The sequence below is a fragment of the Onychostruthus taczanowskii genome, unplaced genomic scaffold, assembly GCF_017590055.1.
Source record: "Onychostruthus taczanowskii isolate IOZ18803 unplaced genomic scaffold, ASM1759005v1 scaffold9, whole genome shotgun sequence".
Lineage (NCBI taxonomy): Eukaryota > Metazoa > Chordata > Aves > Passeriformes > Passeridae > Onychostruthus > Onychostruthus taczanowskii.
In genome coordinates, this window is record NW_024506993.1 from 1,386,246 (window position 1) to 1,399,530 (window position 13,285).

At 45.8% G+C, this 13,285-nt stretch overlaps 1 protein-coding gene across 4 annotated transcripts in view; it reads right to left on the reverse strand.

Moving 5' to 3' along the window:
• The window catches only part of ITPR1 (inositol 1,4,5-trisphosphate receptor type 1), a 159,909-nt gene that overhangs the window by 82,562 nt on the left and 64,062 nt on the right, over window positions 1-13,285 (reverse strand). For 3 of the 4 annotated variants that reach the window (XM_041425478.1, XM_041425477.1, XM_041425480.1), the window contains 11 exons: window positions 10,570-10,821; window positions 8,451-8,592; window positions 7,352-7,505; window positions 6,348-6,535; window positions 4,683-4,821; window positions 4,453-4,507; window positions 3,913-4,078; window positions 3,642-3,812; window positions 2,664-2,729; window positions 1,824-1,961; window positions 211-336 (listed from right to left, as the gene is read on the reverse strand). In XM_041425478.1, the coding sequence (XP_041281412.1) occupies window positions 211-336; window positions 1,824-1,961; window positions 2,664-2,729; window positions 3,642-3,812; window positions 3,913-4,078; window positions 4,453-4,507; window positions 4,683-4,821; window positions 6,348-6,535; window positions 7,352-7,505; window positions 8,451-8,592; window positions 10,570-10,821 (1,597 nt within the window). The remainder of the gene's footprint in view (window positions 1-210; window positions 337-1,823; window positions 1,962-2,663; window positions 2,730-3,641; window positions 3,813-3,912; window positions 4,079-4,452; window positions 4,508-4,682; window positions 4,822-6,347; window positions 6,536-7,351; window positions 7,506-8,450; window positions 8,593-10,569; window positions 10,822-13,285) is intronic. The other variant, XM_041425479.1, reaches the window with a different exon arrangement.

Below are 13,285 nucleotides of genomic sequence, written 5' to 3' on the forward strand. Positions count from 1 at the left end.
TTTTCACTCCACTTCAGCCTCTTGAACTTTCTACACTGAAACTGCCCTAAAGAAACATCTCGCCAACTTTTGAGGCTTTAGAATGAAAACAAAATGTGACCTCTTCAACCAGTCTTGCAACAGAACAGCCCCAGAGGTGTCACCAAGGACAGTGCAGTCCCTTCTCTTGCTAGAGCAAGAAAATAAATCACAGCCTGAGGTTATTCTTACCCCTGGGTTAAGGAACAGGTTTATGTGCTTGTGCAGCAAGGCCTGGTTCTGTTGGTTCCCAGCACAGAAATTCTGCAGGAACTCGTGTGCAAGCTTCATTATCTCCTGCATCCTCGTGTCTTCAGCCTGGGATTGCATGACAAAGAAGAGGGGGTTAAAAAGAATCCAAAGGTTCACCTTGAGGTGAGCACAGGATGAGCCACAGCTCCAGCAAGGGAACGGTCACGTCTCTCACACCCCGAAGGAAAACAAACCTCCACCCAGTTCACAGACATTTGGGATGAGCTGGGCCAGCTCCACGCTTCCAAAGAGCGTCAAAAATAAAGCCCATAATAGAAATTACAGTAGTTTATTCTCTAAAAGCGCCTATTCCGCAGCCAGGCCTGCCAGCAACGTGCTTTAGTCACTTCTACTCTTCTGAACACGCCAGCCCCTTGGCCAAACCACACATCATCACCTCGGGGCTGCCCAGGAAAGCTGCCACGTCCCTCTGCAGCGCCTTCCCGCAGCCACGCACGGGGAAGCTCACGGCAAGGCAGGGATGGAAAGTTGCTTTTGCACCAGCTCAACCCAATTCATCTTTACTGGAACCTCCAGGCTCCTTGCAGCCTTCCAAGCACTGCTGAGGAACCGGTGCCCTTCCTCTGATGTCAGCCTGGATTCCCAACCCAGCGACGGCAGGAGCCGCGCTTTGGAAAATTACTGTCTGTTTTTAAGGAATTTCATATCTTTCCAAGGGTGAAACCCCTTCCACACTGCCTGTCTGATGCACATTCACACGTAGGGGACAGAAAGGTGATGGTAAGGCGCTGAAGGGTGTTTTTGCTGCTGATTTTTTAGCAAAATGTGACGCAAGAAACCACGAGAATTAACATTAATCAAAGCTACTGTGTAGAATTACTGGTTCTCAGAAACCTGGTGAGTTTGAAAGGGAGGACAGCAGAGTGACCAGGAAAATTTGAAGAGGTGCCTCACCTCAGTACTAATAATCAGTACTGTCACCTGTGATTAACGAGCAGCCAACGTGGTGACCTTGGGGTGTGCTGTGTCAGCACAGCCTGCTGCTCTGCAGGCTCACAGGCACAACCCAGGCCCAGTGGGCTCCAGCCTGCACAGCTGCCAAGTGTTAGCCCTGATAAGGCTAACTAGGAGCAGCAGACCTCACCTGGAGAGCCAGTGGGTCTTGATTTGCCTCTAAGGGAGAGTTTAGGACTCTACAGCTGGGGGAGGGTCTGTATCTACTGCTCCTAAAACCCCTGGGGCACCCTCCCATCCCTCCTTGTCCCCAGGATGGTGCTCACCCAGCTGCCTTACAAGGAGGGTCTTGCTTCCATCAACACAGCTTTACCTCAAGGCAGCACCTGCCTCACATGTAAAGCTCAGAGCTGAGCCTTAATTCTGAAGCATGATGCTTGAATATTTCTTCAGGCAATCTGTATATTCACAGGCTTCAAATAAACAGGGTTTGTCTGAGCTCCTTATTTCTGACAGTAGGTATTTCCTAGACTGTGAGGCTACATAAACCAGCCTCTGTGCATCCAACCCACAGGGAGGAGGTTCAGGGAGATTCAGAGGAGGTATGAAAAGCCTGTCAGCACGACACAAAGCCCCACCTTCTCGTAAGGGATCTGCAGCAGCTCCAGCACCACGGCGTGAGCTCCCATGTTCCTCAGGAGTCGCTGCTGCTGCTTCCTGCTCTTCCTCACCGAGGCCCCCTCCTGCACGCAGAGCTTGCTGAGCCGCAGCAGGATCTGCAGGAGACACTGGCCTTAGAGCCCAGCTCTGGCTTTTCTTCCAGAGAACGCCAGGTCCCAGAGAGCAGCACCAGGGACCAACTCATCTGCATGGAGCAGAGCGGCTCCAGGCAGCCCCTCGTGGCCCAGGCTCCATCCGTGGCATCTGACTAGGGCTGCTGGACTTGGATGATCCTTGTGGGTCCCTTCCACCTCAGGACACTCTACAGTTCTGAGATTCTACGCTCCTGCAGAACTCAGCCATGTCAAGTGAACACAACATCAAGCTCCACAGCAGAGCCACAGACACACCTTCAGCTCACACCACACCAGCACCACAGCACGTTCCTCATCTGGTATTTTCTACATTAAATTTCAACAGCAAAGTGGCTTTGAGTGCAAGGTACTCAGGACAGGGCAAATTAAATGGCTTCTCCCCTTGCTTACTGCCTTTGTAGTCCTTAACAATAAAAATATTGTGTTACCATTGAAACAGCAGCAAACGTTTCTCACTAATCCATTCTTAAGGAAAGAATACACACGTCGTGCTTATTCTATCCTGGCTTCTCATTCAAGCTGGGATTTGTTATTACTCAGCAAATAGTTTCCACAATGGCAGAGTGACTCAGACTTTCCTGGGTGCCTCCCTCTGACTGCAGCTCTCCAGAGCTCTGTTACTCATTTACACTTCCAGTGAACTATCAAGAAGCAAAGTTTTACCTCTTTTACTACCCGGTAGTTGTAGCTGCTAGTACTTTCAGGCTTTTGAGACTTGCTGTGACCTTCCTGAGGATAAAATCAGACAATTTATTAGTAGCTTATACTACTGTCTACATGAAGGCTAAAATTACCGTTCTAGGATAGCGCCCGCTCTCCTCCTGGGAAGGACTGTCATCCTCCAGCTCTGACAGCCTCAGAAAAACACATACAATTATCCTGTCAAGTCACATTGACCTCTAGGACACAAAACAAGGTGAGGGAGGGATGATTTCAGAGGCAGCAACCTCCCGTCCTTTGCCTGTCACATTCTGTCTCTAATCAAGTCTCCCCTCAGAAAAAACCCCTTCCTCTCTCTCCCTCTCTATTGTTATTAAACTGTCACTGCACAAATACCAAGAGATTCCTCACAGCAATGTGTATAAGAAAAGCAACAAGTGGATTACTTGTATTTACTTCCAACAATAAACGTTCCTAAACCAGGCACTGCTTCTTGGATCCCCTCATCCAGTCTTTCCTATTTGACTGCAGATTACATGGAAGCAAAGATGCTCACAGAGTTCTAAGCCAGATGTGCATGTGGGGGAAATCCTGTGTAAGCAGGTAGAGATAAAGCACAGCTCTCTGCTGTCATTTAATCAAGTGCCATGACTCAAAATGCATGACATGAGCAGCTCACAGCTCTGCCCTTACCTTACTTGAGGTACTTTGACTGCACAAATCCCGTGCCACTGGTCAGTGCTGAAAGGACACACAGCTGGGGAGCCAGAGCAAACCCAAACCAGCCCTGTCAGACCCTGAAGGTGACACCTCAGGGGCTGCTACTGGCTCAAGCTCTCCCCTCATTCCTGCCTCAACCTGAAAGCAGCAGAGAGAACCTCACCTAGGCAGTGTGCTGGGAAGATGGGCCTTGTCACAGTTCTGACAGCAGCTACACCCTGCAAATACCCACCCAAATTCACACCAACACAACCCAATTACCTCTTTCTTCTTGTGCTCGTTTTCACCTGGCACACTGTCCATGGCCTCATCAGGACCTTGGCCTTTGTACACCCAGAGCTCAGATTTCTCCACTATTGACCTCAGCTGGTCCAAATCTTGTTTGATCTGCTTGTAGTTGTCAACATCTTGGCTGGTAACGAGCAGTTGAACCTTACAGGGAGGCAAAGCCATGAGTTGCACAGAAAGGGCTGGGCTCAGCTGCCATAAATACATCCAGATGAGGAATAACTCTCTCCAGACACACAGGTACCTGCTTGAAAGCCTGAAGGACTTCTTGTCTCTGGCTGAAGTGCCTGAAGAGCAGCTGCAAAGCACCAGACACCAGGGGAGGGTAATCGTGCATCGTTAAATGCAGCAGCACCCGGAGGAAAGTCCTGCCCCCGTGATCATCCAAATCCAGAGGGGTGTTCTCCTCACTGGAAACACAGCAGCAGTTAACCAGCACGTTAGACTGAGGGTCCCAGCAGGTTCTAAGTCCTCTTGGCAGCGACAGAAAACCTTTTTTCCTTACTTTTAAATAAGGGGGGAAACTGTACTGAGATTTTATTGCAGCATCGAGCTGAGATGCACTAATCTGCACCTTGGCTTTCACCCACAGCACAGAGCCCTCCCCTGATGATCCTTCTGGCTGAAGAACCCCTGTTGCTGACCTCTGGATCCAAAGGGACCCTACTCAGAGCTGCATCAAAGCCATTTTAGGAAAACAAAGCCATTTTCCCAGCCCCCACTCCTTGGGAGCCCTCCAGCCTGGGAACTTCCCCTGGATTAGCACCTGTGAAGAGATACTTTCCTTCCACCAAAGATCCCCTCAGCTTGTTCTTCAATGTGTTCAAAGTCCAGGGCTCCTGAAAAAATAAACAAGACAAATACATGAGGTCAGAGTGGCAGCAAAGATGTTTTTCCAGCTTAAGAACATGTCAAAAGGCAAGTGGGGACCTGAAACAATCATCCCATTAGCCCCTTGAAGATTCCAGAGTCTTCCCTAAGCCACACAACCTCATTCCTTGCCAAATAACCCACCTGGTACATTAGTTGGCATCTCTTGACTACTGCTTCCAGTGGGGGATTCAGACATCTGGGCATTGCTTTCATCAAATTCATGTTTAAATATACAAAGCAGGCAGGAGATCCTGTAGTCCAACCGCACGTTCAGAATAAACTGATGACACAGAAGTAGGAAAAAAAGGTGAGATAACCTGTGTATTTCCACCACATCTACAATTCACACGAAGACATCAGCTGAGCAGAGATGTGGATTTAACCTGAAAGAGTTACCCAGGGTGGGCAGACCCTGCACAGGTGCCCAGAGCAGCTGTGGCTGCCCCTGGATCCCTGGAAGTGTCCAAGGCCAGGCTGGACAGGGCTTGGAGCATCCTGGAAGGTGTCCCTGCACATGACAGGGAGTGGAACTGGATGAGCTTCAATGTGTTTTTCAACACAAACCATGCTGGGATTCCATCTTTCCAAGAGATGTAAATATCACCTTCAAAACCCCCAGAATTCAGTAATATTTTCCAGGGATTTCAACAAGCATGATACACACACATAATAAACACTGATGAGTAAAACATTTTGGCAGGGTTTTGGTGCCTCATTCCTGTGTGATGCTGGCATCCTTACCCCATCCCCCCCAGGAAAGGAAAGCAGCATTTCCATCTCCATCCTGAACACGTGCTGCTGTTCTCCCAGGGTGCTGGGGCACAGGAGCAGGACACGAGCTGCCAGGAGCCAGGCTGTGCCACACAAATCACTTCAGCTGGGCTGGACCAGCTGGTGCCACAGAAACCTCCAGCCTAGCAGAGACCACCTTCCCCATGGTCTTCCTCTTGAGGAAGGAGCTACAGAGCCAAGAACACTCAGAGTTCTTGTAGCTTTTGGGGAAAATGCTTCATGCCAGCTTGAACAGCCCCTGGTAGCAGGAAATACTGGCACACTGAAATACCCCCCTGCACATGCCAGGCCATGAGAGAAGCTCTGGCTTGAGCTGAAATTAGCAATGGTGCAAGGAAGGAATGGAGCCTCCCCTGTGCTGCATCTGCTGCTGAGGGAAGGGCAGAGCCTCCCACGGGGCACAGGGAAGGAACACCACAGCTCTCCTGCTGCTCTCCTGCCTTTGCCCACCAGGCTCTGGCAGCACGCTGACCCCCAGGGCAGGCTGGCGAAGCTGCTGAGCACAAAAAGGACTCCCACACCCAGAGAGGGAAGATGCATCTCAGTGCAATAATTCTGAGTCAGTAACGAGGAAAAATGTGTGCGTCCCAAAGACTTTGGGGTGAGCAAGTGAGAAAGCCAGAGATGGAAGAGAGAGAGGCTGGCTGTGCATGCTGAAAACACATGGCAGGCTGATGGCTCTGCCAAGAGGAGTCTCGAGATCTCCCTGTTCCTCAGGGCACTTCAGATGGCCCTGCAGACTCAGAGAAACTGGGAAGACAACAGGGTGGAAAACGACAGCTCTGCCTCAAGTCAGATACTCACAAATCACTGCTAAATACATAAACGCCTACTGCAAACTCTTTTCTAATAAATTCTTTCAATAATGGCACAATATTGCCATAAACAAGTTGGGAGCCCTGTGCCTGACAAGGTCACCCTGGCAATACTTTCCCAGTCTGAGAGTCAGAAGTACGTGAAGAGGCAGCAGGACACAATTAATGCACAGCACGAGGAGCTGCATCCATGTGGTACCTGGAGTATCTCGATGATCTTCAGCTTGGTGTCCATGACCAGGATGTCCTCCTTCTCTGGCTCACTCTGCTTGACATTCCCCTCGGGGGCAGCTGCCAGGGGAGTCATGGGCAGGAACCCCCCGCCCCTGAGCACCACCTGGGTCATCAGCTCCCCCACGCCGTGGATGGACCTCATCACATTGCTCCCTTCAAGAGGAAACAACCAGGGTTAGCGTGCTGGAATGGGACTGCACTGACAGGGCAAGCCCGGCCACGTCCTGCAGTGGGAAATTGTCTCAACGTCACACATCCATGCCCTGGGGACAGGGGAAGCCAACAGCAGCACTGCAGTGCTTGGAGAAGCCCTTTCCCATCACAGGCACTACTCAGCTTTACAACCAAGCCGTGGACAGAGAGGAGATTTCCAAGCACAGCATCACCGGCCAGGGATGGAGGGGATTGTCCTGCTCTGCACTGGGGCAGCCTCACCTCCAGTCCTGGAGGCAGTTTTGGGGGCCAAAATGTAAAATCTCAAGACGTTAGAAAGCACCTAAAGGAGGCTACAAAGATGGGGAAAAGACTAGAGGAGAAATGATACAAGGAGCAGCTGAGATCTCTTGGTCTGTCCAGATGGGGCAGAGCAGTCTGAGGTCAGACCTCACTGGATCCCCTCCTGAGGGGCAGCTCCCATCTCTGCTCCCTGGGACAGGGACAGCACCCAGGGAACAGCTGGAGCTGGGCCAGGGCAGGTCAGGCTGGATTTTGGGAAAGGTTCTTCCCCAGAGGGTGCTGGCACTGCCCAGATCCCCAGGTATGTGTACGGCCCCAGAGCTCCAGGAGCTGCCAGGAATGCCCAGGGTGGGATTTGGGGTGTGTGTGCAGGGCAGGGACTGGGCAGGGTGATCCTGGTGGTTCCCTTCCAACTCAGGATGTTGTGTAACTTCATTGTTCCACCCCACAGTGACATTTTGAGATGAACTAGAGCCACCCAAGAACTTTCTGTCCTACACTTTCCAGCCTTACCTTTACTTTCCTCGCCTTTTGCCATCTTGGTAATAGGGAAGATGGTAGTGATGTGCACACAGTCTAATATAGCAAGGAGGATTTTGGTTAGTCTGAGGAGGTCACAGAAGTTGTAGAAACCAAAATATATCAGATTTCTGGCTAAGTTAACAACCTACCAAAATAACAATAAAAAGCCTGATTAATACTGAACATTTTGCTATCACAGTCAAGTTGTCTTAACACAGTGACAAGATTAAGAACCTGGCTGAGGGTCACATTTCATCACAATATCTGGGAATTCTGCAAGACTGTCTAATTCTACATCACAGCAGAAAGTTTTCTACTTCCTGCAAATACTGCAATGCTTGCAGTTCATGTCTGTATCTGCAACTGATATTCTATAGCTACAAAATCAAACTGTATTTGCCCCATTACAAAACAGGGCAAGACTAGTGGGAAGGTACAGATAATTTAATCATTGTCTTGCAAAAAACATATCACACCCATAAAGCTGAGCTTGGTAACTTATAAGCTATAAAGTTCCCCCACAAGTCCACCCCATAAAGACCCACATGAAAATATCACATACAGGGCAAATATTTAATGTAGCCCCATTATTAAAAGTATATGACATGAACTCTATTTTTTTTAGGATATCACAGCTTTTTTTAAATTAATGGTTATTTGTTGCATGGATTTGCAACATTTTATTTGCACAGACTATTTCAACAGGTCAGTAAGTCACAGGACAGTTTTTCTCTTGGTGAACATCCCTCTAAGCTCTGGAGACTCTCTGTGCATGCAAACAGTGTTTAATTTTTGAGATATTTATTCCAGTAAAGTCTGGCTTTGCAGTAACACCAAGAGCCCAGAGAGTAAACAAGGCTGCTGCAAACCTCAGACAAACTGACATGCATTAATTGTATTTCAAGAACCACCACTGCAAACTCACAAACTTCAGTGGGATTACTTGCACCAGGAGAAAGGAGCCAGCTGAGGCTCAGCACTCACTAATTACACTCACTAATGACTTGCCAAACTACCTGGTGCTGAAAAAACAACCAACATTCCACAAAAAAAAAAAAAAAATAGAATAAAATCAGAACTGGATAACTACCTCAAAAGTGAGCTTATTTTTCTCTTTATCAGAGAAAGGGAACCTCTGACACACCACATCTCTTAGATATTCCTCTACAAATTCCATTGTTTGTGCAAATCTCTCCTTAATTTCATCTTTGGAAGTTCCACTGCTATCATAGCTGAAGAGGGGAAAAAAAAGAACAAAACAAAAAAGAAAACAAAACAAAACTTAGCATGCAAATACACAGGGCTCTTTTCTTTTCCCCCCAGTACAATTTGTCTTTGGTTTGTCAAAATCTAAGAAAAGCTAAAGGCTGGTAAATAATTTATCCAAACGAGGGAGGCAGGACACTGACACCAGAATTTCCTGGCTTTTGTTGGTTTATCCCATATGCTCATTAGGTACTATTTTAAAACATCTAAGGAAAAGAAAAAAGATAATTTTGTCCCAAAAAACACAAAAAGCAACCTCATTATTTGAGTGGAAACAATGACAAGGGATATGCAGCACTCAGGAGAACGGGTGGCCAAGAGAGGCTGAGTGGGGGCTGTATTTTTCCTCCAAATAAAACCAATATATATGCAAAGCAGATATTAATTTTTAATATAAATTCTAGGGTTTTTTCTCAGTATGTGCAGAGTGACTTTGAGAAGGACAATCCCACAAAATACTTTTGCTTCCTGTTTGATCACTTATCACTGGTGAGCCTCTGCCAGAGCCAAAACCATTTGGTTTTATATTTTGGCCTTGAAATTTGATTTATTATCTACTGCATCTCTCTCAGCAGAGAAAACCAGGCTGGCAAGGAGGGAAATACAAGAAACCACTGAACACCAGTATTAACATTGACAAAATTGAAATTCCTAAGATGTAACTTCAATTTTAGCTCTTCATTTTCTCCATCTGAAAAAAATGAGCTCTGAAGAGCTGAGTACTATGAATTTGGAATTATTAATTATAGAGTTAATACAAGTGGTCAAGAAACCATGTGCCTGCTCCAGCTGTGGTTTTGTGTAGGTTTTTGAGCACCTTGCCAGTGGATTTTCCACTGGAAGTTCAGGAATGTGTCCTTGTTTGAGCATCTTCCCCCTTGTTTCTGCTGGTGCTGGTGAGCTCCCATAAGGACAGTCTGTCCTGAGGGGACCACACTCAGAGGAAATGGCCCCAGACTGGGGAAGTTTAGAGAGATTTTAATGAAAATGTCTTCCCTGGAACAGGGGGTCCAGGGCAGTGGTGGAAGCAGCATCCCTGAAGTGTCCCAAAGATGTGTGGATGTGGCACTTGGGGACACAGCTCAGTGCCGAACTTTGGACTTGAGCTTGAAGGGCTTTCCCAAGCTCAACAATCCTGTGTTTCTCATCCAACCAAATGAGGCAGGAGGAGAGAGGTCCAGGTCAGCACCTGCCCAGGTCCAGGTCACTCCACGGTCACATCATCCAGACACGCTGTGACCACTGAGTTCACCCCACACACAGGGAGCTTATTTCATTCTCAGCAACACCTCACAGGGTGTTTGACTTATTTACAAACAGCAACTGTATAAACAATGGACAACTTCAGGGCTGATGTTGCCTTAAAACTGCACAGCTGTTGCATATGGGTAAAACCTTTTAAAGCCACGGCTCAGGCCTGGTGCTTGGGCTAAGTACAGCTCACGGATCTGTGAGAATCAGCCTGCACATCAGAATCAATCCAGCAATCATCCCATGGGAACCAAGCTGCACCTGGCAGAGGAGGAACTGGCACCTGTGGGATCTTCTACCCAGGACACAAGAACGCAAGCACCTTTAGAGAAGAAAGTCTCTGGCGAGCTCCAGCAACAAACTACTAAGCAATGAACTGGGCAGCGACGAGTTACTGCCCAATGAGAATTAAACACGATACGCGCAGAAAACCGCATCAACACGAGCAGTAAAGAAGGAAGGTGGAGGGAAAGCTGCCTTGTGCATGCCAGCTGTGCCACAGAGCAGTGCCAGCTGTGCCAGAAGCAGCGCCAGCCGTGCCACAGAGCAGCGCCAGCCGTGCCGCACAGCAGCACCAGCCGTGCCAGAGAGCAGCACCAGCACCAGCTGTGCCAGAAGCAGCACCGGCCGTGCCCCAGAGCAGCACCGGCCGTGCCCCAGAGCAGCACCGGCCGTGCCCCGCGCGCACTCACTCGTCGATGGCGATCTCGGAGGGGATCTCGGACCAGAGGCGGGCGTACTTGACCGGGGTCACCTGCTCCTGGGGGTCCCTGTCCACGTGCATGTGCAGCATCAGGCGGCAGAAGGAGGCGCGCAGGTCGTAGGGCAGGTTCTCGTCGGCCATGCAGCGCAGGATCAGGTCCACGTCCAGCTGCCCCGAGATCTCGTTGATGGCCAGGTACTGGCGGTCAAGGCACATCCGAGCAAAGAGGTTCAGCTGGTATCTTCGGGGGAAAAGGGAAAAAGGAAAATTGTGGGTGTTAATCTGTGTAGGCTTGAAGATCATGGTTTGATTTCCTGTGTAAAGTACATATAAATATATATATACACAATCTACTTTAACCCTTAAAAACAAAGCATGTATAAATAAGCATATATAAAGTATACTTAATACACAAAAATACATGTATATAGTGTATATATAAAACAAGAGGTTCAGCTGGTATCTCCAGGGGGAAAAGGGAAAAAAAGAAAATTCTATGTGTTAATCTGTATAAGCTTCAAGATTATGTTTCCTGGATAAAGTATATATAAATATATATGTATACAATCTACTTTAACCCTTAAAAACAAAGCATATATAAATATATATAAAATATGCTTTATATACATAAAAAGATTATATATATAATGTATATATAAAACAAGAGGTTCAGCTGGTATCTCCAGGGGGAAAAGGGAAAAAAAAATGTGTTAATCTATGTAGGCTTGAAGATTATGGTTTAATTTCCTGTGTAAAGTACATATATATATATATATATACACAATCTACTTTAATCCTTAAAAACAAAGCATGTATAAATAAGCATATATGAAGTATACTTAATACACAAAAATATATGTATATAGTGTATATATAAAACAAGAGGTTCAGCTGGTATCTTCAGGGGGAAAAGGGAAAAAAGAAAATTCTATGTGTTAATCTGTATAAACTTCAAGATTATGTTTCCTGGATAAAGTATATATAAATATATATATATATACAATCTACTTTAACCCTTAAAAACAAAGCATATATAAATATGCTCTATATACCTAAAAAGATTATATATATACATACATATAAAAGCTTATATATAAAAAGCTTATATATATAAAAGATTATATATATACATACATATAAAAGCTTATATATAAAAAGCTTATATATATAAAAGATTATATATATACATACATATAAAAGCTTATATATAAAAAGCTTATATATATAAAAGATTATATATATAATGTATATATAAAGCAAGAGGTTCAGCTGGTATCTTCAGGGAGAAAAAGGAAAAAAAAGAAGAAATTATATTATTTAATTTATGTGGGCATGAAGCTTTAATTTCCTGAGTACTGTAAAGTATGTATCAATTTATATACAATGTACTTTATAAATTAGATACAAAGCATATATAAATACATATAAAGTATACTTTATATATACAATATATATAAAGTAAAGCATAAATAAATATAAAGCATATATATGAAGTATATATAAACACAGTTATACTGTGAAGTATACTGATATACCCTTGTGTATTAATAGAAATATTACTTTGTCTATTAATACAGCTCAATCCTTACTGTGGAAAGAATAAAGCACTTATCTAATACTAGCAAACAGTGGAACAACAGAATAAGTTAAACAGCACAGAACAAATAACATAGAATCACTCATTAAATATCATAAAACCCCTGAAAGCACTTTAAACATGACCCTGTTTCATCCCCTGCCATGGCAGGGACACCTCCCACTGTCCCAGGTGCTCCAGCCCTGTCCAGCCTGGCCTTGGCACTGCCAGGGATCCAGGGCAGCCCCAGCTGCTCTGGGCACCTGTGCCAGGGCTGCCCACCCTGATAGGAAATAATAAAAAATGGTTTTTTATGAAAGCTACAGCAGAATGCAAACAACACTTAAAGCAACTCAGCCTAAACACTGTGTAAGGCCAAAGGCTGCCTCCAGCTGCTGAAGCCACACTTGTCCCTGAGGCAGCAACACAGCTGGGTGCAGTCACCCAAAATCAGGCACTGATGAAACAACTACCAAGCTCTGCTCCCTTCAGTGAGAGAACTGGTAGAGAAAAAGTGAACTTCAGTCCTAAGATTTCAGCCCATGAACTGACCACTGGCACCTCACCTATGCCCAACCCACAGACAGGTAATTCACCTGTGGCCATAAAGCTCGTGCCCAGCACTCAGCAGTGCCCACAGGCTGCTGCTCAGCACTGGCCAGTGTGAGGCTTCCTAAAGAAATTATTTCATTGACAGCAGATTCCTTTAATTTCTAGCATTCCCTCATGGAATTTAACCAAACCATATCCTAAGCCCTTATTTTAAGCATGTTTATGAGGTATAATGTAGACTAAAAACAAGTAACACTACCACTGTTATACCAATATACATACACACCAAAATTTATCAACTCTATTTAAAACCAAACAAAATACCTACTTTGAAAGCAAGTTTGTTTTAAAAAACTTTTATGTAAGAGGTCTCCTTTTGAGCTCCAGCAGGCTCAAATAAAACTAGGTATGAGGAATTTTCCTGCAAGAATCATTTCAATGAAAGAAACAATTCAAAACAAAATGGTTATTTAAACAAATAATCTAGTTGTGCTTTCTGCACTGCCACAATTGAGTCTGTCAAATGACTCTCAGGGGTTTATAACCCAGACACAGGAATTTGGTCTGGGCTGAAACC